Source organism: Musa acuminata, chromosome BXJ2-7 (assembly GCF_036884655.1).
Source record: "Musa acuminata AAA Group cultivar baxijiao chromosome BXJ2-7, Cavendish_Baxijiao_AAA, whole genome shotgun sequence".
Lineage (NCBI taxonomy): Eukaryota > Viridiplantae > Streptophyta > Magnoliopsida > Zingiberales > Musaceae > Musa > Musa acuminata.
Window position 1 is genome coordinate 10,816,907 of NC_088344.1, and position 25,316 is coordinate 10,842,222.

The window sequence follows — 25,316 nt, forward strand, 5'->3', positions numbered from 1 at the left end:
GAAGATAACATTGCAGATCCACTAACAAAGTCGTTGTCTCAGATTGTCTTTGAGCGTCACAAGAGTCTGATGGGGATCAGACACATAGGTGATTGGCTTTAGGTCAAGTGGGAGATTGCTAGTCATAGGTGCCCAGCAAGCCAATCACGTGAGTGATGGCACGTGTGACTTGATACAGAATCTTTTTGCTTATTATATTTTAGCGTATATCACTTTATAACTATTGCATAAATGCATATATATATTGTGATGTCCTTGGATTTGTGCAATGGGAATCGGATCGTGATGAGATCACGATAATGAGATCGATTCACCTTTAAACACATATCCTAAATAATTCCGGTCATAGGTTACTCGAGAGGGACATCATGATAACCGGATAGACTAGTGTGCTGTATACCCGTCCATATGATGGATGCAGCTGGTCTCATAGCTGCTCGTGTAGGGACACTAGGGATACAGTACAGGTGCTCATTGGAGAATGAGTTCACTGATTGATCCGCTTACGGAATGCTGGATGGTTGATGATGCCTTATTGTCAGACAGCGATTCCGTAGTCCTAGTGGTGTATCTGGTCCTTAGACTTGAGACACCAAGGATGTCCTGTATGAGTGCTCCACTCTTTGATACCAGACTTATAGGTTTGGCTGTCCCAGATCTAGTACAGCTGGTCATTGGGAGTGGTAGTCGACCTTACGAGGGCTATTGAGTGTCGACAGAGGATCATCCACTCTCGGCGTCATGAGAGGAATATCCCATGTGTTCTTGCTCAGACAAATCCCTGGCCAGGGTCATTCGGGTTGAGAGAGAAAGAGTTCTCCGGGAGAATCCGATTAGAGTGAGACTTGAGTAGAAACTGTATGGGTCTGACAGCACCATGCTCGATATACGGTCTCTGGGATATTAGATGGATGAGGGACTATAGGTACATGGTAACTGAGGACAGACAGGTCCAATGGATTGGATTCCCCTATATCGTCTGGGGACTACGGCGTAGTGGCCTAGTACGTCCGTAGTCGATGAGTCGAGTGAATTATTACAGAGATAATAATTCACTGAGTTAGAAGGAGTTCTAACAGGTATGACTCACGGCCAGCTCGATATTAGGCCTAGAGGGTCACACACATATGGTAGGCATTGCGATGAGTAGAGGTTCGGATATGAGATATCCGACGGAGCCCTTATCTTATTGGATGCAGATCCAATACCCACTAGGGAAGGACCCATTAGGGTTTGACACGGGATCTCTATAAATAGGAGGGATTCACAGCCTCATAAGCTAGAGTCTTTGCTTGCCCTTCCTATTCTCCTCTCCCTCTCCACCTCAGAGTAGGCCTGGAGTTTTGAGGAGCGTCGTCGCAACCCTGCTGTGTGGATCACCGCTAGAGAGGAGGACGCTTGACCTCCTTCACCCTCTCCTAAGGATCTGCAAGGAAACAGGGATATACGATCTCCCTAGGTAACACAATCTCTATACGCAGTTTTGTGTTTTGCGGATTTTTGCGCACAAATCTTCGCATGACGACGAACATCTTTTTGGGAATCGAGGATTTTTGTTTTCTTGTTCTTCCGCTGCGCATATGATGTCGCCCCCCATCATTTCCCAACATCATCGACTACGGACGTACTAGGCCACTACGCTGTAGTCCCCAGACGATACAGGGGAATCCAATCCATTGGACCTGTCTGTCCTCAGTTACCATGTACCTATAGTCCCTCATCCATCTAATATCCTAGAGACCGTATATCGAGCATGGTGCTGTCAGACCCATATGGTTTCTACTCGAGTCTCGCTCTAATCGGATTCTCCCGGAGAACTCTTTCTCTCTCAACCCGAATGACCCTAGCCAGGGATTTGTTTGAGCAAGAACACATGAGATATTCCTCTCATGACGCCGAGAGTGGATGATCCTCTATCGACACTCAATAGCCCTCGTAAGGTCGACTACCACTCCCAATGACCAACTGTACTAGATCTGGGACAGCCAAACCTATAAGTCTGGTATCAAAGAGTGGAGCACTCATACAGGACATCCTTGGTGTCTCAAGTCTAAGGACCAGATACACCACTAGGACTACGGAATCGCTGTTTGACAATAAGACATCATCAACCATCTAGCATTCCGTAAGCGGATCAATCAGTGAACTCATTCTCCAATGAGCACCTGTACTGTATCCCTAGTGTCCCTACACGAGCAGCTATGAGACCAGCTGCATCCATCATATGGACGGGCATACAACACACCAGTCTATCCGATTATCACGATGTCCCTCTCGAGTAACCTATGACCGGGATTATTTAGGATATGTGTTTAAAGGTGAATCGATCTCATTATCGTGATCTCATCACGATCCGATTCCCATTGCACAAATTCAAGGACATCACAATATATATGCATTTATGCAATAGTTATAAAGTGATATACGCCAAAATATAATAAGCAAAAAGATTCTGTATCAAGTCACATGTGCCATCACTCACGTGATTGGCTTGCTGGGCACCTATGACTAGTAATCTCCCACTTGACCTAAAGCCAATCACCTATGTGTCTGATCCCCATCAGACCCCTGTGACGCTCAAAGACAATTTGAAACAACGGCTTTGTCAGTGGATCTGCAATGTTATCTTCGGATGGAACTCTTTCCACTGCTATATCTCCTCGGGTTACGATCTCTCTTATAAGCTGGAACCTCCTCAGAACACTTCTGATGAGACCCGGGTCCCCTTATTTGAGTAATCACCCCATAGTTGTCGCAATATAAGGAAGTCGACTTGTCGCTATCTGTATCGACTCCCAAATCTGTGATGAACTTCTTCATCCAGACTTCCTCCTTTGCTGCATCCGATGCAACAATGTACTCCGCCTCTGTGGTCAAGTTAGTAGTGGTATCTTGCTTGGAACTCTTCCAGCACACTGCTCCTCCATTCAAGGTGTACACATACCCTGAATTCGACTTGCTATCATCGACATCAGACTGAAAACTTAAGTCAGTGAAGCCTTCAACCTTAAGGCTATTACCTCCATATACTAGTAAAAGATCCTTAGTCCTTCTCAAGTACTTAAGGATACACTTTATTGCTTTCCAGTGCTCCAAGCCTGGATCCGCCTGATACCTGCTCGTGACACTCAGAGCATGTGCTATATCAGGCCTAGTACATAGCATGGCATACATGATAGACCCTATTGCTGAGGCATAAGGTATCATATTCATGTTTGCCCTTTGGAATTTTCCATGCCAAACCTTTTGACAATGGTTTCTATGTACCTGGACTGGGACAAGCCAAGCATCCTCTTGGATCTATCTCTATAGATTCTAATCCCCAAGATATAGGATGCTTCCCCTAAGTCCTTTATGGAGAAGTGTCTAGATAACCAAGTCTTTACTGTGGATAGCATTCCTACGTCATTCCCAATGATGAGGATGTCATCCACATATAACACAAAAAAGGTGATAGCGCTCCCACTTACCTTCCTGTACACACAAGGCTCATCTTCGTTCTTAACGAAGTCATAAGATCTGATTGACTCATCAAATCTTATGTTCCAACTTCGGGAAGCTTGCTTTAGTCCATAAATGGATTTAAGCAACCTACACACTTTATCTGGGCAGTTCTTGGACACGAATCCCTCAGGTTGCATCAAGCTTTTGTTTCGCCCTTTCTGCAAGGTACTCTTTGCAGTTTCTCTTCCAGTGCCCATCTTTACCACAGTGGAAGCACTGGCCTTTGTCCTTTGTTGGGTCTTTCTTAGCAACGTTTGCTTTACCTTGTTTGCCCTTGCCCTTTCCCTTCTTAAGGGACCTTTCTACTTTCCTTTTCTTTCTGGTCTCACCAGTGTAGAGAATTGGCTTCTCTTTCTTAATAGTACTCTCTGCCTCCCTCAACATATTGAGGAGCTCTGGGAGAGTCACCTCAAGCTTGTTCATATTAAAATTCATTATGAACTGTGAAAAGGAATCTGGTAGGGACTGAAGCACAATTTCCACACACAAGTTATCCTCTAGGATCATTCCTAGACCTGTGAGTTTCTCTATCCACTCAATCATCTTTAGGATATGGTTCTGAACCGGTGTCCCCTCAGTCATCCTAGCGCGGAAAAGGCTCTTGGATATCTCATATCGTTGAGTCCTTCCCTGTTCCTCAAACAATTTGTGGACATGTAGGAGAATGGATCTGGCATCCATCTTTTTATATTGTCTCTGTAACTCTGGAGTCATAGAGCCCAACATATAGCACTGAGCAAGAGTGGAGTCATCAATGTACTTCACGTAGCGAGCGATCTCATCCTCGCTTGCCCCTTCTTCGGGCGTAGGCATCACTGTATCAAGGACGTACACGATTTTCTCCGCTGTGAGAACAATTCTCAAGTTAAGGAGCCAATCCGTATAATTTGGACCAGTGAGGCGGTTGACATCAAGTATGCCACATAAGGGATTTGAAAGCGACATTTTCTGAAAATAAAGATGTAGCAGAAATGAATAACATGCAGATTTTGCAAGAAATAAACTATCAAGATATGGACTTCTATCTTAATATGCTCCCACTATTTTACTAACGAGTCACGCGACACCCTCAGCACGTGAAACGGAAGTCTCCGGCAGACTTCTAGTGGGGATCAGGATCCAATCAGCGTCTTAGTGTAACCTCGAGGGACTCGACCAATTACACTAAGCCTAAAAGGTAGGCAACTCTTGCCGATCACAACTCCTTGTGATTCCCGTCCTGTTCGGCCTCCGAATCACCATGGCCTCGAGGGACTCGACCAACCATGATGCTCGGTTAAGTCAACACCTTCGTTACAAGATGAGTCTGATTTGATGATATACCCTCGAGGGACTCGACCAAGCATACCATGCCCTCAGGTCACCGGTGACATCTCTATGTCGTAAGCAAGATAGCGAATCGCGATATAGGTGAGTCTCGAGGGACTCGACCAACTCAACCTACACCGGGAATCGGTTCCTACTCATAACGATGGAAGGCCACGTGGGTCAATCTAATTGCCTCACGTTTACCGACTTAATATTATCGAGAGATGTTTCTATAATTTGGTCTCCTAATATGACATGTCACACATATATATATTTAATATATATCTACATCGCATGCAAATATATATACATATCTAGTATGTGTATAAGCAATCACACCAGATGATCATGGACCACAACCTAATATGATTAGGCCCGAGCCAGTAGGCCTAATCACTCACATCAAGATCTATGTGTGCAACGGTGCATCTCCATGCCCTGTGATCGTCCATCTCGTCCTCGTCGATTTCGTTGACATCTTGATGCATCTCCATGCATCACGATTGTCCGTCTCGTGGGTCCCGTTATCGCATCCACGCTCCCGCTGCACCTTCTCATATGATTACAACTTAATCATAGACACGCAGGCCCGACAATAAACGAGAAATATAATGGAGGTTCGCAGACCTCAATAATAATAATCACAAGTACACACATCACACGGTCCATGATCATCCGTCCACACATCATACATCACATGTATAAATAATCATCATCATGTAGGACTACTAGATAATAATAAAAATAATAATCAACTAAACCTTTTAATTAATTAATATTTTTCTGAAATCAGGGACATGTAGGGAATTTCTCAATTCCTAAGGGTATTTTTGTAATTTGGACAAAAGACAGAAACTGGAATTTCTCAAATTCCGAGGGGCAAAACTGTCTTTTGCCCAGAAAACCCTAATACCCTTTCCCCTTTTCGCTGTTGCCGTCGCCGCCACCCTGCCGGCGGCGGCCTGTGCGGCGGGGCGAGGGCACTGCCCTCGCCTGTAGGCGGCACGCCCGCTGGCGGCGATGCCGCTGCGGGTGGGTGCCCCCTTCGGGCGCCGCTGCCTCCGCAGGCGGTGCTGTACCGCCGGGCGGCCGCCCCTGTGGGGGGGTTTCGCCCGCGAGAGCAGCGACGGCAAGCGTCGCGCGTCGCTGCCCTGCGGCGCCTCTGCCCGTGGGTTGCCAGCCCCGTCGGTAGCAAGCCTGCTGCAAGCAGACCGCCGGCCGGTGCTGTGCTGCCTGGCTGCGGCTGCGGTTGCCGCTGCAGGTGGCTGCAGGCATGCAGATCGAGGGCAGCAACTGTTGCTGCCCTTCCTCGCTTTTCAAAACGCAACACACGCAGTTCAAAACCAATCGTTCGCACGAACAACCTGGCTCTGATACCACTGTTGGGAAATCATGGGGGACGACATCATATGCGCAGCGGAAGAACAAGAAAACAAAAATCCCCGATTCCCAAAAAGATATTCGTCGTCGTGCGAAGATTGGTGCGCAAAAAATCCGCAAAACACAAAACTGCGTATAGAGATTGTGTTACCTAGGGAGATCGTATATCCCTGTTTCCTTGCAGATCCTTAGGAGAGGGTGAAGGAGGTCAAGCGTCCTCCTCTCTAGTGGTGATCCACACAGCAGGGTTGCGACGACGCTCCTCAAAACTCCAGGCCTACTTTGAGGTGGAGAGGGAGAGGAGAATAGGAAGGGCAAGCAAAGACTCTAGCCTATGAGGCTGTGAATCCCTCCTATTTATAGAGATCCCGTGTCAAACCCTAATGGGCCCTTCCCTAGTGGGTATTGGATCTGCATCCAATAAGACAAGGGCTCCGTCGGATATCTCATATCCGAACCTCTACTCATCGTAATGCCTACCATATGTGTGTGACCCTCTAGGCCCAATATCGAGCTGGCCGTGAGTCATACCTGTCAGAACTCCTTCTAACTCAGTGAATTATTATCTCTGTAATAATTCACTCGACTTATCGACTACGGACGTACTAGGCCACTACGCCATAGTCCCCAGACGATACAGGGGAATCCAATCCATTGGACCTGTCTGTCCTCAGTTACCATGTACCTATAGTCCCTCATCCATCTAATATCCTAGAGACCGTATATCGAGCATGGTGCTGTCAGACCCATACGGTTTCTACTCGAGTCTCGCTCTAATCGGATTCTCCCGGAGAACTCTTTCTCTCTCAACCCGAATGACCCTGGCCAGGGATTTGTCTGAGCAAGAACACATGGGATATTCCTCTCATGACGCCGAGAGCGGATGATCCTCTATCGACACTCAATAGCCCTCGTAAGGTCGACTACCACTCCCAATGACCAGTTGTACTAGATCTGGGACAGCCAAACCTATAAGTCTGGTATCAAAGAGTGGAGCACTCATACAGGACATCCTTGGTGTCTCAAGTCTAAGGACCAGATACACCACTAGGACTACGGAATCGCTGTCTGACAATAAGGCATCATCAACCATCCAGCATTCCGTAAGCGGATCAATCAGTGAACTCATTCTCCAATGAGCACCTGTACTGTATCCCTAGTGTCCCTACACGAGCAACTATGAGACCAGCTGCATCCATCATATGGACGGGTATACAGCACACCAGTCTATCCGGTTATCACGATGTCCCTCTCGAGTAACCTATGACCGGGATTATTTAGGATATGTGTTTAAAAGTGAATCGATCTCATTATCGTGATCTCATCACGATCCGATTCCCATTGCACAAATCCAAGGACATCAAAATATATATGCATTTATGCAATAGTTATAAAGTGATATACGCCAAAATATAAACAGAGAGGGGTGAGTGTCCGGTAAGCTCCGAATTTGCGTGGCAAAGCGATCCACGAAATGTGAGAGGGGCTCGTCCTCCCTTTGTTTGAGTCCGAGGAGCAGTGCCGCAGAGGGCTTTGGCCGGGCGTGGGCTGCGAAGTCCTTGGCGAGTTGCCCGAAGGAATTGATCGTTTCGGTCTTCAGGCCGCTATACCATGTGCGGGCTGGGCCCCTTAGGTCGTGGGAAACGCCCTGCACATTAAAGCGTCAGACGTTCATACAGTGCCAGTTGGGCACAGAAAGCGGCGACGTGGTCCGCTGGGTCAGTGGCGCCGTCGTATGCATCCAGAGAAGGGAGCTGGAAGTTCGGGGGAACCGCGTGATCTTGTATCTCTAGCGCGAACGGAGATCCTCGGCGTGTGTTCGTCCCAAGCTCTCCTTTTGAGTTACGAAACTCCTTCTCTAGTTCGTCGAGCCGCTGATTGAGAAAGCATAGCTGAGCTCGCAGGGAGTTCGCTGATTCCGGAGATGATACCTCGGGCTGAGTCATGTGGGCCCGAGCGGGCGGCTCTTGTTGCCGTAGCGGTTGAGCCATAAGTGGAGGTCTCGGTTGGGAGACGAGCGGGATGATGGTTTGCACCATATCCATCAGAGCTCGGACTTGACGAGCGAGGTCGTAAAAGGCCTCGGATGACACCGGCGGGGGGACGCTCGGAGCGCCCTCGGGCGAAAGCAGATCCGTGTTGGCAGGGAGTGCGTCGAGATCAATCTGAGGATCCCTCGACATTCGGGCCCTCCTTCTAGCGCCAATCTGTTACGGAAAGTAACTTTTTTAGCCGTGGCCTTGGGGCCGACGCGGCTGGTTTAGGGGTCCGGATGTCGGGGATCTCTGGCGACGCCCCCTTTGGTCTCCCGGCAACCGCTCACGGTGGCTCGGGTCGGGAGGTCGGTTCGGCAGGTCGGGTCGGCGGTTCGGGTCGGGAGGCAGCTCCGCCGCAGCTTCGGGAAGAGGCGACACCGTCTCGCACCTGCACACAGGTCGGGCCGGGAGCTCGGCCCGACCCCTCCGACGATCAAATTAGAGAAGGACGCGGAGGGGATTGTGGATGAGGCAGAAGAAGAGCCTCTGAGTGTTTTGTGTCTGAGTGAGTTCCTCTCCAGTCCAGGCGCCCCCTCTCATTTAGAACTTGGGGGTATTTATAGATGAGTTTGATGTTACCTGATGTGGCTGCTTGCAGGGGCAGGACAGTGCCCCGCGTGGCGTCTGACATGGCCACTAGGGCTGCGTGGAGGACCGAGCTGCCGCAGGGTATGGGCGAGCCTCGGTTGACGTGCTCCCATCAGGTCGGCATTAAAGCTTGCTTCCTTGGGCAGTGCGTTCACCTGGTAGGGCAGGACAGCCGAGCCATTTTTACCCTTATCAGATCTGATGCTGAAATTGAGCAGGCAACAGGGGGTAGGAGCACTTGAAAATTATTATGACTGCATACTTTAAATCGTGAATATTACTATTTACAATCCCTTTTTTTTTGTTATTTACAACCCTACGTTAAGAAATTTGAATATTCCTAAGGTATCCGTTCATCAATAGACATATATATCTCCTTAATTTATAACTTAATTATAATAAAATCTTTTCACTCCTCGCCTATAATCTCTTTTTTTTTCCTTATTCTTCTCCTCATCCTCTTATTCGCCAAGGGTGTCATAAAATGATGAGAAAAAGACGGATGATGAAATGAGACAAATTGAAGATCGAAGAGGAGGAAGTGAGAAATACTTTTTAACATTTGTTATAATGATTTAATATTTCTAGGGTTACGTACATTCTGTAATAACTAAGAAGAAATAATTTTCTAAGTCAGTTGCAATAACCTTGAAGATGTTATGTTCGGGGCCTTTGCAAATGATACTTTAGGGTGCGCAGGCAGGAGCTGTGGAGAAGGAAGAAAAGAAAAAGATGAGGGCAAAAACAAAATTAAAGCGGTTGTAAATAATGATATATTATTTTATTAATTTTTAAAGGGATTATGAATAGTAATAAGGTTGTGAATAGTAAGAAAGCGGCTCTAAATAGTAAGCTCCTAAATCTTTAGTAATTGAATACTTATAAGTTGCATTTGTTGCTGAGCTTTCTGGGTTGTTCTTACTTCAGTAATCTGTTGTTGGGGGAAGGATGTTGCAGGGGAACTATATACTGCACATAATCTATTTCTTTATCTACTTAAATTGACTGGTTGATGGCAAATCAATTGGATGATACATGGGTCCAATAATATAAGAGACAAAAGCTACACATAAACATTATTCCTCATTTGAATGATCTCCTCACCCGATGTTACATAAATTCAATCATTCACTATGTAGTTCAGGAGCTTTGGAGGAAAAAAAGAAGTGGCTACCTCAAGCAATAGATTCTATTGCTGATGTTTCTGATTGGAATAGGATCCTTATTTTGCTAGTGAGGTTTTCCAAAGCTTTATTCTCTGATACACTTTGTACCATCAACAAGCATAATACACATACCATTAATGATAATTATTTGATGTGCATTTTTCAAGTGGATCATGTACAGGATACATGATATACATCTCGACTGCAAGTACCACAAAAATATAAAGATGTGCCAAAGTATTAGCACTTTTGTGTTTGAATAAGATCAGATCAACTAAATGCAAGTTTGTGCTCCCGCTAAGCAATCAATTGCCTAGAGGTTGTGGCTTGGATCTTAGGGAGTAATAAGTTGTCCATGCTTGTTACTTTATCCTGGGTTCATCTATTAAACATGAAGAAGTGTCTGTAACTTCAGCTTCTTGCAGCAACCAAACTCCCTTTAATTGCCTTAGACATTGCAGCATCTTTTGAGACTCGTCCCTGTATTCGCCATACTAGTGACCCAACTCCTTTTAATTGCTTTGGACATCACAGCATCTTCTGAGAGTCGCCCCTGTAATCAGCATACTTCCAAACAAGCAGGCATTCAGACCGGCCGCAAACACCTCTGAGGTGGATGAAATATTCGATGTGCCTCTGGAGATGTTCTTGAAGGTATCTTTATTTTATTTTATTATTTTGTCGTAGTTGTCAATACACCATTCTTGATTTAAATATTTGTTTTTAAGGGTCCTACTCGTTGTATTTGCAGGATGAGAACCGGAGGTCAGAGGAAAGAGACTGGATGGGAGTCAACTATCTGGTTCATTACTTTGATTACATAGCAGGAAATAAGAAATTTGTGATATGGGGTCTGACTGCTGGAATTCTAATTCGTGTTGCATCAGTTGTTTATCGGAGGCCGCCTTCTTTCATCGAGCAAATTTCTAAACTATAGATCCCAGGTTTTACCAATGGGAATTCTTTGGTTCCAGCTACTCAAATTCCATTATGATGACAAAGCAGTAAATAGAACTGTAGTATTAATTGTAAATATCTCAATGGCTTTCTGAATCTGTCTGCAGTATTCTTATGTTCTCATTCAAGGGAAAATTTATGGAAGTTGTCAATAATGTGGCCAGTGAAGTTGTTCCTTGTCTTAAAATTCTTAAAGCTGGGAAGCTAATCAATAAATAAGCAGGCTAATTTTATTTTTATCTTCCTGTCAGATGTAAGAATGAGTATTGGCAATCAGATACAATTGCATGTATGCTTTTCTCACTAACTTACTAGCAACCCTGACATGTTGAGATGAAACATAATAAAATGATATGTGGTTGACGTGAACTGTTACTTTGTCGATTAAGTATATAGTATTTAGATTTGAATCTACCATGGCATTCATGAATGACTGAATTGGATTCTTCCAGCTTCAATGTGCTAGTGAACTTAATGGGACTACAGGAGCTGAATCAGGATGATCAAATAGTCAGTACATCAAATCATAACAGTACTACACTCAGCATGATATCTCCAATGGAATTAGCTCGCAAATATCTTCATGTCCGCTCTGAAGCTTTGCATCACCTTCTCGGGCAAAGAAATCAGCACCTTGAATCCATTCTTCTTCTCCACCTCATCTGCGCCATTAGGCAAGAGAAAACAAGGCTCTAAGCTGCCAAGCAACCTCCAGGAGAGCGGCATCACGCTCACCGGACCACCCCACCCGAAATCGATGTCGGAGTGGCCCAAATGCCTCCAATCCGTGAAGGCGCTCACCCGCTTCCCGGCTGTGATCCCCTCGGCGTAATGGAGTTGTTGGAAGTCGATGTAGGACCTCACGTACTCATCCATCACACTCTGCTTGCTCGTCTTGATCGACCTTGCCGTCTCCCACAGTGGTTGCTCCATTAGTTCTCTGACGCTCAGATGGACGTACACCGGGACGCAGACATTGCCCCAATACCCCGCGGGAAGTGCCGGTGCCGGTTTAAGTAGCCTCCTTATGTTCATGGAGTACACCAATTTCACGACCTCGTCCTGGGGAGTTCCTGAAGCTTTGATCCTGTATTAACAGGATTCTCATAGCAGAAGGTTCCCATTTGCACCATTCCAACAGAGTGAAACCTCTGAAGAAGAAGAAGAAGAAGAAGAAGAAGCGGACGTACCTGGCGCGCCATATGTAAGCACTCAAAGCTTCGAACGTGGTGCAGCTAGAACCGGCATCCTCCGCGAGCCGGTTCCTGAGTCGCTCCATGCACGCCTCGCTCACATGGAAGCACTCCCTCACCAGCGGACCCTCGATGCTCGCTTCCACCACGGCGTACGGTCCGGAGCGGGCCACGTCGCCGTCGAACCCCAGGACGTGGCGGAACAGAGGCACCTCCACCCGAGCCGGACTCCTCGGCCCCAGCAGCTCGGCCCGCTCCCAAACAGGCTCCACGGCCGGCCGCTCAGCCCCGCGCGCGAAGCCCGCCACCGCGCTTAGGAACTGCGTGAACCCGGCGCCGTCGCAGAGGGCGAGGTGGACGCACGCGCCGAGGGCGAACCCACCGCACGCGAGCCGAGTGACCTGTATCGCGAGCGGGTGGGCTAGCGCCTCGCCGGGGGCTGGATCGGGCGCGAACCGGTCGAGGAGGGGCGATCCGGGCCGGGCGCTTAGCTCGGCGAGGGTGAGCGGCGAGGCGGCGCGGGTGAAAGGGATGCCCGTCGCGGGAGGCCTGACCTCGTGGCGGTTGTCGGAGGGGCGGCGGAAGAGGGAGGCAGCAAGGGGAAAGAAGAGAGGGAGGGCGGCGGAGAGTGCGGCGGCGACGATGTCGGCAGGGTCTGCGGCGGAGGGAGAGGGAGAAGGGGCGTAGAGGCGGAGGGTGCGGAACGGAAGGTGGAGGATGCGGTCCGTGTCGAGGTGGGAGAGGGGGAGGGGTTGGTGGCAGGAAGGGAAGGGCGAGGAAGGGTAGACGAGGGTGGTGGCCAAGATCTGAACTTCCACCATACTCTCCTCTTTCTCGTGGAGTTCGCCCGTGTTTAGCCTCGGGAGCGAAGCTCAAAAGCGAAGGTTTGGCGGAGTTGGGTGGATGCGTTGGGGCTTGAAGCTGTCCAAGTGGATACTGGAGAGCCAACAACGATGGTAAGTGAAGTGGCGAAACGGGCTTTATACTTAATAAAATAAAATATTTAATCAGTGATAAATAGAAGAGTTATGATTTTTTCATAAAAAAATTGACGATATACGAAAAAAAACGAGATTAAATATTTTACTTTTATAAATATAAAGATCCTAATATAATCTTTTAAATATAAAAATTATGATACTAAAGATAATTAATTATAAGATAATATATAATTAATCCTGATGAATTATCGGAGAAGATGACGTTTCGACCAAAGTCACTACATTTCGCAATAATCAACCTAAGACTGCATTTGTAACAACAGCATGGAAGTGTATGCATGTTTTGCATGGGCAAAAAAATAAATACATCCAGAAATCATAAAAGAGTCTCAATTCAAATTTCATCTTAATCTCATAATCCACAAGAGCAATTAAAAGATACATTATCATATCAATTGTTGCTTCCCTTGGCTAATAATACATGTGAAATCCTTCATTCTCAGGCACAACTCACTGTGTTGCATGGATAAAGAGGCTTAAATGGGTGGCGGCAGCAACAGCAAGCCTCAGTCACAAAATGACTTCAAAGGATCATTGGGATCCATGTCAAGAAGGTCTGGCAGATCAACAGGCACGGCCTCCAGGCTCAGACCTTCATCACCAAGCTTCTTCACCACCTCCTCAAACAAAACACTGTTACCACTAGCAGTGAAGTGCAAGCCATCCCTGATATCACAAGAAGCTATCATATATAGCTGTGGCATGACACCGATTCTCTAGATTTATCACTTTTAAAATCAGACCAGCAGAGAAGCAGCCTATGATGTTTTTAGGCAGATCCAAACAAGTGGATATTGTGATTTTGACCAGATCTAGTTATTAAGGATCAAGAGCATCATCCAAAAAAGCTGCACAAAACTTCACTTGCGCTGCAAATAAACCCTAACTAAATTGGAACTCAAATCTACATTACATGCTGGACAAGTGGAAACATGAGAGAATGTCATAAGCAGAATATCAATGGAAAATAGAGGGAAATTATTGGTCAAATTGTACAGGAGAGCATGTCTTTAGATGAACTTGTAGTTTGAAACATGTTTACCTTAGAAAGGATTTCTTCCAGTCTGGAAATTGCAGCATTTTTGACCAGATATCTATCACTGGGAGCCCCAATTCATTAGCAACGGCTACACATGCCTTTGCATAAGCACCAGCAGACTCATTGGTCCTCTCAGGCAGACCTGAGCTGTTGTCTCCACTAGTATCCCTAAATGGCACAAAACTAAGTCAAGTAGACGGTACCACAGTTCTATCTTCACTTGAAAACTTAGATATAGCTAATTATGTGAAATCACAGACACGCCTTGTTGATCATTCCCTTTCTATCACTGGATATCACAGGGACAAGTTTAACAAAGAGACCAATGGAGCACATCTAATAGAAATTGCAACAATAGCTGACAAGATAATTTCTGGTAACACTTTGGAGGAAATAATCCACTTACTGGAGACGCCCATCTTCATCAATTGGAGGTGGCGTAATGAGGATTATAACAGTTGATGACCACCTTTCCTGTATCAAACACAGACCAAAGGACCAAACAATTAGAAAAAGTGGATTCATTGAAATATCAACAAGCCTACCAAAGCCAGGAGATTATGAAATTTGTAAGAACATTAGACATTGTGTATCTTCGATTCTATTAGGCTTTTTGGTAAACAGCGATCATGATTGCATTTTGTGACACCCAAACAGAAGGCTAGAAAAAAATGGCTACTTTGGTGATTCTTAAAGGTTTGATTCATTTGGAATTGTGAGTCGATTGAGTCTTGCAGGTAGTGATTGTCAGATGTAGGAAAATTTATGTAAACAAGAGTCAGCAAAACAAATAAAAATAATAATTCCAGGGCTCTGACGACTGGATTCCACTTCTTTGCCTTTTCTTCTTCTCTTAATGCTTGAGCCAAACTGATGCATGGTAGATCATTTTGTATGGCCATATCAACCCAAAACATCTGAAATTACACATACTACAAAGCCTATTAAAAATGAATGATGCCCACAGAGTAAGTGGTTGAAGTGTGCATGGGAATCTAAACTAATACAAATAATAAAACAAGCAATTGGAGTTTCATTACTGTTCTCGGGAAGAGGAGGAGGATGCAGCTGTTTGATCGCTCGAACTCAAAGGCAAGCAAAGGGAAGAGGATAACCCCGTGTCTGCCCAACATTAGTATTTGCCGTGATGAGACAACGCACATACCCTGAGATAGGCGCAGATGGCGCGGAGGTTGGTCTGGTACTCGGGTAACGGCACGTGCTGGAAGCCGCTGCAGCGGTCGGGGAGCGTCGCGTCGTTGGCCCCGAAGAAGACGGTCGCCGCCGCCGGCGGGGCGACGCCATCGGGGCAGACCCCCTCCATGGCTCGTCCCACCACTTTGAGCGCCCACCGCGTGTTGTAGCCACTGTACCCGCGCAGCACCACGTCCGCCTGCGTCCCATCCGATCGATGGATCGGCCATCGGATCACACGCAGAAACCATGGACCAAAACAAAACCAGAGGCGATCGACCAGTAAAGCGAGGTTGTCGCGATTGTGCTTACCTTGCGGGAGAAGCGGTGGGCGAGAGCGGCTCCCCACCCGCCCTCCCCAAAGGACTCCTCGGTGATGGAGTCGCCGAAGAGCACCAGCTTCGGACGCATCTCTCTCCCTCTGTACTCCCTGATCCGCTCGGCTGAAGCAGAAGAGCAAGAACGTCAAAGACGCTATCCCTCGCGACTTCAGTGACACCCACCCTTTTGTCATGTTCCTTCTTGACCCAGTCAGTCATATTGATTGGAGGTAGATCTTTAAGGTTGGAGGCGTCCGTACAATGGGGATGGCCCCACCATATTATTGGATGATCACTACCGTCGGTTCGTTTTATGGGGAAGCTGCGGGAGCCGTCCAATCTCATCATGGGAGAAGTAGAAGCACGACACGACACGTGGGGCAGTCGGAATACGGTCTGGATGCAACACCGTTGCTACGCGATCAGGTCCGTAGAAAGCTCTCATCACGAGAGTCGGAGCCCTGATGGACGCGATAAATTGATCGTACAGTACACCACGACAGCAACAACGACAGAGTGAATTAGACATTATTAGTACCGAATTGTTGCCTATCCTCTGATGTATCTCTCTATCTGCAAGCGTCGTCCACCGTAGAAATTGTTACTTGCATCACACCTTGTAGTGGCGATAAAACAAAACGGAAGACGTAGTCAAACGAGTCTTATTAAGGGAGTGACGCAAGGAATGCAAATGTCAACTGTTGAAGCGTAAATGTCACGTTAAGCAGCCAATATATGATGGCAGTCTCAACTTACAAAGTGGGACAAGCAAAAAGAACTGTCAACGCTTGCCTTCGTCTGCCTCCCTCGAACGATGGAGCTCCTAGTACTCTTCTTCGTCCTCACCTCATATTTCGACATCTCCTTCTCCCAACGCTACAATGCCCTGTTCAACTTCGGCGACTCGCTATCCGACACCGGCAACGTCGTCATCTCCAGCCTGCCCTACGGCATGACCTATTTCGGCCGCGCCACCGGCCGCGCCTCCGATGGCCGCCTTGTCATCGACTTCATCGGTATTCGTCTGTCTCTCCACCCTTTTCCGCTATTTCTACGTACGAATTGCTTGTTCCTAATCTTGCACTCTGCTTGTCGTAGCTGAGGGGATCGGACTGCCGCACCTGCCGCCGAACACCGCCAGGAACGTGAGCTTCCACCGGGGGGTAAACTTCGCCTTCATCGCGGCGCCGGCGCTTCCGTTTGAGTTCTACCACGAGCGACGCCTCAGCAAGGGCCTCTGGGTGAACGCCTCCGTCCACCAACAGGTGGATCGGTTCGAGAAGCTGCTTCCTTCCGTCTGCGGCACGCCGCAAGGTCTCATGTGACGCGATGTCGTGTCCCGATTTCATCGTCATCATCATACATGTGTTCATCAACCCACCATGAAATTGTTTGGGATGCAGATTGCAAGGCTTTCTTGAGCAAATCTCTTGTAGTCTTCGGCGAGTTTGGCGGGAACGACTACAACACCGGGATCTTCGGCGGCCTGCCGGTATCGGAAGTGAGAAGCACCTTCGTGCCCCGAATCACCCAGGCAATTGCGGAGGGTGTTGAGGTGAGTTGGGAAAGAAGTGTTCTGTATCTTGAATCGGTGGGTCTAAGAATCCCTGTGTCGATATGTACAGAGATTAATCGGCCTCGGCGCGGTGGATCTCATCGTGCCGTCGGTGCTGCCGGTGGGCTGCTTCCCGCTGTACCTCACGCTTTACAGCTCCTCCAATCCGGAAGATTACGGCCCCAGGTCAGGGTGCGCGAGGAAGTTCAACGCCTTGTCCTGGTACCACAACGCGCTTCTCCTCCGGCAGCTCAACAGGCTCCGCCACAAGTACCCGGCCGTGTCGATCCGCTACGCCGACTACTACGCCCAGGTCTTCGACTTCGCTTTGAATCCTCTCAAATATGGTGAGTCTCCTCTTCTCAACCAGCCATGTCGTACTTACTTCCCTTAAGGATCTCGACCATACATCTATCCGAAACTTAAGATATAGATTTGACGGACAAGATTATGGCTGCGTTTGAAAGTAGTTTTCAATCAAAATACGATCCGCACCAGATAAGGTGATTTCAAACCCTGTAACTTCGCAGGATTCAAAGATGGAGCCTTGAGAACCTGTTGTGGAGCTGCGGGAATGGGCAGGTACAACTTCAATCTGCGCGCCAAGTGCGATCAGAATGGGTCGAGCGTGTGTCCAGACCCAACCACGCATGTGAGTTGGGACGGGATCCATATGACGGAAGCCGCGCACCGCATCATCGCCCACGGTTGGCTGCATGGCCCCTACGTTAATCCACCCATTTTGAGCTTCATCAACCCTCATTAAGACTGCCATTTCGTCGAACAGATTGGAGAAGAAACGTTCATCGATGCTGGAAGAGAGGCACCCCATGCTTGAAATTATAGTCACAATAGATGTTTGTGGGAGATGATATACGAAAAAAGATGTACTTGCAGCATGAATTAAGTTAGTGCCAAAGTAGAAGATAAATGTCTCGTCCACTTGTGCAAAATCCTACAAATCTACAGTGTCTCATCCACTGTTCTATAGCCATCAAAAGAAGATATATAAATGACAGCGAATCAGTCGCTGATAGTAGCAGTCTTCTCTGCTCCTCGTGTCACAGTAAAAGCATGTGAACCTCCTTATTAATGTTCACTGGACAACCACCTAAAGGTCACACAGACATGGTCGACTCGATCGTCAAGCCTTTCACATGCAACTGCTGCAACACTAGGGAGGAAGAGCCCACAAGTAAAGAACAAAGTGGAGTCATAAAAGGCAGTGCGACACGGCACAAGCTCGAAGAACATCACATGGCTTCGCCTTCCGCACCTCCATCCATGGGGCTCTTAACTTTGTTCCTCCTCATTCTCTCATCCTCTTTCTGTCCCTCCCGTTCTCTGCACTACGACGCCATCTTTAGCTTCGGCGACTCGCTCTCCGACACCGGAAATGTCCGCGTCGCTGGCCTGCCCTACGGCATGACCTTCTTCCGCCGCCCCACTGGCCGCTGCTCCAATGGCCGGCTGGTCATCGACTTCATTGGTACGTGATGGTCTCTCTCTCTCTCTCTCTCTCTCTCTCTCTCTCTCTCTGAATTTGCACGCCATGATGCAAGAGTTATCTACAACGACTTGTGTATTCGTGATTCGGTAGCTGAGGAGGTGGGGCTGCCATTGCTTCCGCCGTCGGCAGCAAAGGGCAAAAACTTCCGGCGAGGCGCGAACTTCGCCTACACAGCCGCCACTGCGCTGGACTTCGGCTTCTTCAACCGCCGGGGACTCGGTAGCAAACTCTGGGTCAATTCCTCCTTGAGCAGCCAAGTCAGGTCGTTTGAGAAGATGATGCCTTCACTTTGCAGCTCCACCCAAGGTGCGTCAACGTGTTTCTGATTCAAGCTACATCCGCGGTGAGAACTAAAAGACTCCATCAAACTGCTTGCAGCCTGCAAGGCCTACCTCAGCAGGTCTCTTTTTATAGTTGGAGAGTTCGGAGGCAACGACTACAACACCGCAATCTTCGCCGGCAGAAGCATGGCAGAAGTGAACTCGTACGTGCCCAAAGTCATGCGTGCCATTAAATTGGGTGTCGAGGTTTGATTTGGCCAAGACAATCTTCTTCCTGTTGGTGTGGTGTCTGTCAGTGTAACGAATCATCCAAACTCTTGACAATGCAGAGGTTGATTGGCCATGGTGCAGTTGATATAGTGGTGCCCGGGATGCTACCGATCGGATGCTTTCCCCTTTACTTGACATTGTATGGCAGCTCCAACAAAAATGACTACACTGACATCGGATGCCTGAGGAAGTATAACGATTTCGCAGAGCACCATAATTCTTTCCTCCAACGAGTCATCTATGGTCTTCAGAGGAAGTATTCTTGGACAAGGATCAGATACGGAGATTACTATAGCCCGACCCTCCGGTTTGCATCTAATCCTACAAAATATGGTGAGTCTTCCTTTATGTGATGTTGGCTACATGATATATCTTCTCGTCAGAGGTCTAAGGACATTGAATGGTCCCGTCGTCTATGTCAGCTCCAGGTTGGAGAAGCATCACTTTTGCATGCAAAAGTGACTCCAACCACTGCTGCTTTTTTGTTCTCTTCACCTTCGTCTCCTTCAAAAGTTGAGCCAACTCATTTCATTTTCACAAAGTTCAATTATTACATGATCATATTTCTGGGGAAGAAGACACTCATCATCATGCATGTAAAGCAGATTCCCATGATGCCCATCGCAAGGGTTCTCGCAGGAAGAGGACATCATGAATAATTCGCAGACCGGAAGGCATAAGAAATCTCAATAGAAGGGCATTAAAAAATGCACAATTGGTGGTCGATCTATGTCACCACCAGCTGCATCTTTCTTTTGCACTGCGAATTCAGCTGCATCTACTGTTATTTACAGGCTTTACTGGTGGAGCTCTGAAGGCGTGCTGTGGGGCGGGCGGGAGCAGCAAGTACAACGTCAACCTCGACAAGGTGTGCGCCAAGCCAGGCTCAAGCGTGTGCAAGGATCCCTCAACCTACGTCAGCTGGGATGGCAGTCACTTGACGGAAACTGCTTATAGCCTCATCGCCGACGGTTGGCTTCGAGGCCCCTACGCTAAACCATCCATCATGCAGTGGAGTTAAGAGTCAAAGGCCACTGTCTCGTGAAGCTGTATCTACCAACATAAACGTTGTAATCCCAACGACTGCATTATGATCTGGAAAGAGTCTCTTTGCAGAGCTTGTAATAGCCAGGTTGAAATGATACATGCTCTGTTTTCATGGGAGGCAACCCATGATGATGTAGTCTTGGCAGGAACACCTACCATTTAGTAACTCATTAATCGTCTCATATACGATGGATAAGAGCTGCATACAGTAGCTGGTTCCAGGTATCGGGTAGGCCAGCAATACACCAATGGCTGCAATCATTCGTAGAGTTGACGCCATTATACTTGGATGGGTGAGCATCCTTCCGAAGCTGCGAGAGATAGCTGATGTCAAACAGGTACACTGGCTTCGTCATGTTACTCAACAGCTTCTTCACTATGGCTTCCTGTGGAACTGGACCTGCGTAGTATGCTGATGGATTCGATGGCTCCGTTTGTCCTTCACAGGTGCTTCCATTCTCACCCCACTCTTCTCCGCTGGCCATTTTATCATCGAAGCCAACAAGTCAAACGATGCAGTGTCTCAAGCACACGTTACTCTAGCTGTTGACTTACCCGATGTGAACCGGGGAGATCCCTTGGAAGAAGACTCGGGTGGTGGAAGGGTTGACGTTTGAGTCGACCCAGTTGGCCCAGGTCGACACTGCTTTGGAGAAGGCCGCAGTCCTGTCCATGTCCTTTAGTGTCCGGTTGCCATCTCGCACGTAGTCCCATCTGCTTCCACGCACAAGCTTTCTACGTTTCAGTCGTCATGGTTTAGAGTTGGCACCAAAACAGGGGAGAAGGAGACGTCGGCCGTAACATCACGTACTGTTGATGGACGCCGGTGGCCGGCCACCAGTGCCACGTGTTGAATATGAGCACGTCTGCGATGAGCCAGTCGGCCCCACTTCTTATGGTGTCCAGATTTAGCACTCGCCCAATCTTCTCCACCACCACGTCCACCAAGTAATGCGACATGTAGTACATCACTGTCACGTTGTATTCCTGCAAAGTTCGATCTTACGTTCCTATTATTCATCTTGTTATTTTCCATATTTAATATAAAGATATATGATGATGATACGTTGTATCTACATGCACTGCTACCTCAAAAACGACTCCCCAGAGGAAGTCGTGTTGTGATCTGATGAAGGTGGAGTTGGGGGAAGCCGCATGAAGCAAACACAGCAACGAATCATACTGATTCACACTCAATGAGTCTCCCACGAACATTATCTTCTTCCCTTCCAACCTCTTCATCAAGTCCACACCATCAAACCTGCATGCATACATTTCGACACACTTTTGGTACATTATACGGCGTGCCGGGAACCAGAAGCAAAGGACCGACCTCGGAAGGTGGCATGGGCCGGCGGGCTGCCACCGGAACTTGAGGTAGGATGTGTCGGGGCGGCCGAAGCGGAGGCAGTCGAAGTCGCCGTGAATGAAGGGGCAACTCCATGAATCGTAGAGCGGGTACGACTCGTCGTAGAGCCAACTCCCGTTGAATACGTTGCAGGCCATGGCCATGGAGGGCATCAGCAGCACAACAACACTGATCATGGTTTCGATATTGAATCCGACGAAGGTGCATGACAAGGATATGATCCGAGAGGCTGGGGTTGACTGTAGGAGCTACACACATGCAAATACCTTTCACAGCATTTAAGGTGGTGGGTTTTTCTTCGATGGATTTAAGTTGATGAATGACACAGGATCATCTTTTTCTTTGATGGATCTATAAAGGTGGTGGTTTTTTCTTCGATGGATTTAAGGAGATCACTTTTATTCCTCACCCTATGTTAGTAGCATTGTGTTTTCTCCCATAGCATGATTACATCCTTTCTCTGGCACACAGGCATTTCAGGAAAGGAACTGAGGTCACCTTGACATCATTTAGGATCATCTTCCAATGAGACTGTGTTAATTAAGAAACGACGACTTATGGTACTGCAGCCAATATGAGTTATTACCATTTACAAGGTTAACATATTAATCATCTCATATGGAATGGACAAGAGCTGCGTACAGGAGCAGGTTCCATGTGTCTGGCAGGCCACCAACGCACCAATGGCTGCAATCGTTGCGGAAGTTGATGCCATTATACTTGGATGGATGAGCATCCTTCCGAAGCTGCGAGAGATAGCTAATGTCGAACAGGTACACAGGCTTCGACATGTTGCTCAGCTGCTGCTTCACTATGGCTTCTTCTGGAATCGGACCTCCGTAGTATGCAGATGGACTCGACGGCTCTGTTTCTCCTTTACAGGTGCCACCATTCCTGCCCCACTCTGTTCCTCTGATTCAACGAACGAACACAAGCGGTCAGTGTTACCAAACTAATCATCTACGGTGCAGTTGACCTGTCTCATACAATGCATCATTTATGGTTCTTACTTGTAATGGGCTGGTGAGATCCCTTGGAAGAACACTCGCGTAGTGGATGAATTGATGCTCGAGTCTACCCAGTTTGCCCAGGTCGCCAATGCTTTGGAGAAGGCCACAGTCCTGTTCATGTTCTTCACTGTCCGGTGGCCATCTCGCATGTAGTCCCACCTGCATTCACCACAGGACAACATCTGTATCCATTGCATAATTCATGAAAACAATGAGAGAGAGAGAGAGAGAGAGAGAGAGAGACGGAAGGGAGGGGTGGTTGTTGGCTTGTCACGTACTCTTGACGGGATCCTGTGGATAGCCACCAGTGCCATGTGTTGAAGATGAGCACATCGGCGGTGAGCCAGATGGATCCACCAATTTGTACGGAGTCCAGCTTTAGGACACGTCCTATGTTCTCTTTCACGATGTCCACCAAGTAATGAGACTTGTAGTACATCACCGTAACGTTGTAATCCTGAAACAATGTTTGATCTTTAGCTATTTTCTTGCAACTTCTTCTATTCATGAGCTAATTGTGTTGGCCTGTAACGCAACTAAGATACATGAACTCAACGAAGGTCAACTCCCGTGCTGGTTCTGATCAAGTGCTTCCACTCTATATATACTATCATTTCATTCCACTACTTCCTCCTATCATTCATTCATCAGGATTGACAAGTGCCATCGATGAGGATCATGTCAATTCGTCCTATGGCCCGTTCTCATGATTAAAGTTTTAGCATGTACTCACACAGGACTAACCATCATTAATAATCGGTATGATATGATGCGTGCCGCAAGAAGAAGGGGAAGAAGAAACCTCAAATGTTACTGCAGAGAGGGAGCGATTATCGGAGGAGAAAGAGAGGGTGGCGTTGGGCACAGCCGCATGGAGCAAACACAGGAACGAAAGGTACTGATTCAAAGTCAATGAGTCTCCCACAAACATCACCTTCTTCCCTCCCAACGTCCTCGTCAGATTCACACCGTCAAACCTGTTTGCAGATATGCCATCTCCCAAGTAAGTCAAGCCAACAGAGAGAAGACGAAGGCTCATAAAAGCAATCAGCCACCAACCTGGGGAGATCACATGTCCCAGCGGGCTCCCACCGGAACTTGAGGTACTTGGTGTCGGGCCGGCCGTAGCGCAGGCAGTCGAACTCCTTGCGAACGAAGGGGCAACTCCGCGAATCGTAGAGCGGGTACGACTCGTCCTCCACCCATCTCCCGTTGTACAAATCGCAGTGGGCTCCCACGCCCCACGCCGAGGCCATCACGAACACCAGCAGCAGCATCACACCGATCATGGTTCCCATCTCGGATCCCACAGCGACAGGACGACAAGAAGGAGAGATTGGTGCAACAATGCGATGAATGCCATGGAAGATAGTGGCGGGGGGTCTTTTGTAGTCGAACTCGCACCGAAGCTTACGTACAGTGTCTCGATGGAGGTGAAATCTCCATGGGAAACAACCTCCTTCCTTCCTTCCTTGTATTTGTGGTTAGGCAAATCCGTGGAATTAATATGGATATTATAAAGTACAACTCAATTAGAGGAAGAAGCAAACGCTGCCTGCGTTCGATGCAAGTTGTGGCTTTCCGTATCTTCCCATTAGGGCGTGGAATAAGACACTGCCTACGTCCCTTCGTGCGCTTGATCCATTCTCTTCTTATGTGTGCCGCTAAAAGACGGCAAAATGTTCGTGAATCATGTCGTTCTTGGTTGGGTCATGGAGGTGTATTTGGCGCATATATTAAGTAATTAATCCATACGATTCGCCTATCGCAGCACATTCCCTTTGTGGCGCATTTATGGCATTTATGTGTACGCAAAAACGTACTATTCCATTCCAAAAATGCAATGGAGTGATATTTGCTCAGGGGTTGGAAAGATTGTTACGACACTAGTGGTTTGAAATCGAACTAAAAAAAATTAAATTAAATTGAAATCGAATCTGATTTATCTAAATTGATTTACAAATGGTTTGATTTTAAAGTCTATAAATGATTCTCATTCAGAGTATCATTCTTTGATTCAATCAATAACTGAACTAAATTGATTTAATTTAAAAGATATCAATTTGATTGCGTTCATTATCGTAAGCCTTTAAGCGGTTTAAATTAATTAATCAAATTAGTACAAATATCTTATTTTATAAATAATATGGGCTCAATTTCATAAATGTTGTTGTGCCGTCCAATTGTACCAACATTCTAATTCGATCTAATTCGATCCAATTGAATTGTATTGATTTATTTTAAATATATATATATCTATATATATTTAAATTATTTAAAATTATAAATCATTTAATCGATCTTGAATCAGTCTGGTTAGATACATCCAAATCGATTTTGACTTAGACTATCTTATTTTAACTGATCAAATAAGAAAAACTGATTCAATTAGGTTCGAATAACACCTATAATTTTATATAGGTAGGATTTAAACATATTTATCAATTTAATAAGTTTAGTATTATTAAATAATATATTTAATATATTTTTGAAGATAGGATTTAATCATATTTATTAATTTAATAAGTTTAATAATATTAAATAGTATATGTTAAATCTTGGATTTTGGATGATAAATTCAATTGATG

At 46.9% G+C, this 25,316-nt stretch overlaps 6 protein-coding genes and 1 long non-coding RNA gene across 7 annotated transcripts; 3 read left to right on the forward strand and 4 right to left on the reverse strand.

Annotated features, from left to right (window-relative positions):
• Window positions 1-9,421: 9,421 nt before the first annotated feature.
• LOC135617188 (uncharacterized) lies at window positions 9,422-11,176 on the forward strand. The gene is made up of 2 exons (XR_010488633.1): window positions 9,422-10,636; window positions 10,734-11,176. It is a non-coding gene; the product is annotated as an uncharacterized LOC135617188 (long non-coding RNA).
• Window positions 11,177-11,361: 185 nt separating this feature from the next.
• LOC135617187 (3'-N-debenzoyl-2'-deoxytaxol N-benzoyltransferase-like) lies at window positions 11,362-13,088 on the reverse strand. Its single transcript, XM_065117176.1, has 2 exons — window positions 12,130-13,088; window positions 11,362-12,026 (listed from the first exon to the last, which is right to left on the reverse strand). Exons 1-2 carry the CDS (start codon window positions 12,951-12,953, stop codon window positions 11,504-11,506), a joined length of 1,347 nt encoding a protein of 448 aa, XP_064973248.1. The 5' UTR covers window positions 12,954-13,088; the 3' UTR covers window positions 11,362-11,503.
• Window positions 13,089-13,449: 361 nt separating this feature from the next.
• On the reverse strand, window positions 13,450-15,853 carry LOC135617191 (GDSL esterase/lipase At5g45920-like). The gene is made up of 5 exons (XM_065117180.1): window positions 15,679-15,853; window positions 15,338-15,565; window positions 14,579-14,646; window positions 14,176-14,340; window positions 13,450-13,799 (listed from the first exon to the last, which is right to left on the reverse strand). The coding sequence occupies exons 1-5, from the start codon at window positions 15,775-15,777 to the stop codon at window positions 13,640-13,642; spliced, it is 720 nt and encodes a 239-aa protein (XP_064973252.1). The 5' UTR covers window positions 15,778-15,853; the 3' UTR covers window positions 13,450-13,639.
• A 612-nt stretch (window positions 15,854-16,465) lies between these two features.
• LOC103991631 (GDSL esterase/lipase At1g28600) lies at window positions 16,466-18,236 on the forward strand. The gene is made up of 5 exons (XM_009411137.3): window positions 16,466-16,702; window positions 16,785-17,000; window positions 17,090-17,241; window positions 17,312-17,588; window positions 17,772-18,236. The coding sequence occupies exons 1-5, from the start codon at window positions 16,501-16,503 to the stop codon at window positions 18,005-18,007; spliced, it is 1,083 nt and encodes a 360-aa protein (XP_009409412.2). The 5' UTR covers window positions 16,466-16,500; the 3' UTR covers window positions 18,008-18,236.
• Window positions 18,237-18,331: 95 nt separating this feature from the next.
• On the forward strand, window positions 18,332-20,461 carry LOC135617189 (GDSL esterase/lipase At5g45910-like). The gene is made up of 5 exons (XM_065117177.1): window positions 18,332-18,730; window positions 18,842-19,057; window positions 19,130-19,278; window positions 19,362-19,635; window positions 20,097-20,461. The coding sequence occupies exons 1-5, from the start codon at window positions 18,334-18,336 to the stop codon at window positions 20,321-20,323; spliced, it is 1,263 nt and encodes a 420-aa protein (XP_064973249.1). The 5' UTR covers window positions 18,332-18,333; the 3' UTR covers window positions 20,324-20,461.
• An 11-nt stretch (window positions 20,462-20,472) lies between these two features.
• LOC135617190 (protein trichome birefringence-like 37) lies at window positions 20,473-21,930 on the reverse strand. Its single transcript, XM_065117178.1, has 5 exons — window positions 21,683-21,930; window positions 21,439-21,610; window positions 21,161-21,336; window positions 20,905-21,063; window positions 20,473-20,826 (listed from the first exon to the last, which is right to left on the reverse strand). The coding sequence occupies exons 1-5, from the start codon at window positions 21,892-21,894 to the stop codon at window positions 20,529-20,531; spliced, it is 1,017 nt and encodes a 338-aa protein (XP_064973250.1). The 5' UTR covers window positions 21,895-21,930; the 3' UTR covers window positions 20,473-20,528.
• Window positions 21,931-22,332: 402 nt separating this feature from the next.
• LOC103991883 (protein trichome birefringence-like 38) lies at window positions 22,333-24,064 on the reverse strand. The gene is made up of 5 exons (XM_009411422.3): window positions 23,788-24,064; window positions 23,531-23,705; window positions 23,007-23,185; window positions 22,729-22,887; window positions 22,333-22,630 (listed from the first exon to the last, which is right to left on the reverse strand). The coding sequence occupies exons 1-5, from the start codon at window positions 24,024-24,026 to the stop codon at window positions 22,333-22,335; spliced, it is 1,050 nt and encodes a 349-aa protein (XP_009409697.2). The 5' UTR covers window positions 24,027-24,064.
• Window positions 24,065-25,316: the final 1,252 nt, after the last annotated feature.

Coding starts and splice junctions, on each gene's coding strand:
- LOC135617187 (XM_065117176.1), bottom strand. CDS start 12,953: ATGGTGGAAGTTCAGATCTTGGCCACCACCCTCGTCTACCCTTCCTCG. Junction 12,027..12,129: donor GCTTACATATGGCGCGCCAG/GTACGTCCGCTT, acceptor CTGTTAATACAG/GATCAAAGCTTCAGGAACTC.
- LOC135617191 (XM_065117180.1), bottom strand. CDS start 15,777: ATGCGTCCGAAGCTGGTGCTCTTCGGCGACTCCATCACCGAGGAGTCC. Junction 15,566..15,678: donor CCCACCGCTTCTCCCGCAAG/GTAAGCACAATC, acceptor GATGGGACGCAG/GCGGACGTGGTGCTGCGCGG. Junction 13,800..14,175: donor TGGAAGAAATCCTTTCTAAG/GTAAACATGTTT, acceptor TTGTGATATCAG/GGATGGCTTGCACTTCACTG.
- LOC103991631 (XM_009411137.3), top strand. CDS start 16,501: ATGGAGCTCCTAGTACTCTTCTTCGTCCTCACCTCATATTTCGACATC. Junction 17,242..17,311: donor CAATTGCGGAGGGTGTTGAG/GTGAGTTGGGAA, acceptor CGATATGTACAG/AGATTAATCGGCCTCGGCGC. Junction 17,589..17,771: donor TTTGAATCCTCTCAAATATG/GTGAGTCTCCTC, acceptor GTAACTTCGCAG/GATTCAAAGATGGAGCCTTG.
- LOC135617189 (XM_065117177.1), top strand. CDS start 18,334: ATGTTCACTGGACAACCACCTAAAGGTCACACAGACATGGTCGACTCG. Junction 19,058..19,129: donor ACTTTGCAGCTCCACCCAAG/GTGCGTCAACGT, acceptor AACTGCTTGCAG/CCTGCAAGGCCTACCTCAGC. Junction 19,279..19,361: donor CCATTAAATTGGGTGTCGAG/GTTTGATTTGGC, acceptor TTGACAATGCAG/AGGTTGATTGGCCATGGTGC.
- LOC135617190 (XM_065117178.1), bottom strand. CDS start 21,894: ATGATCAGTGTTGTTGTGCTGCTGATGCCCTCCATGGCCATGGCCTGC. Junction 21,337..21,438: donor TCTGGGGAGTCGTTTTTGAG/GTAGCAGTGCAT, acceptor CGAACTTTGCAG/GAATACAACGTGACAGTGAT. Junction 21,064..21,160: donor GCCACCGGCGTCCATCAACA/GTACGTGATGTT, acceptor GCGTGGAAGCAG/ATGGGACTACGTGCGAGATG.
- LOC103991883 (XM_009411422.3), bottom strand. CDS start 24,026: ATGGGAACCATGATCGGTGTGATGCTGCTGCTGGTGTTCGTGATGGCC. Junction 22,888..23,006: donor TCCACAGGATCCCGTCAAGA/GTACGTGACAAG, acceptor TGGTGAATGCAG/GTGGGACTACATGCGAGATG. Junction 22,631..22,728: donor ATCTCACCAGCCCATTACAA/GTAAGAACCATA, acceptor TCGTTGAATCAG/AGGAACAGAGTGGGGCAGGA.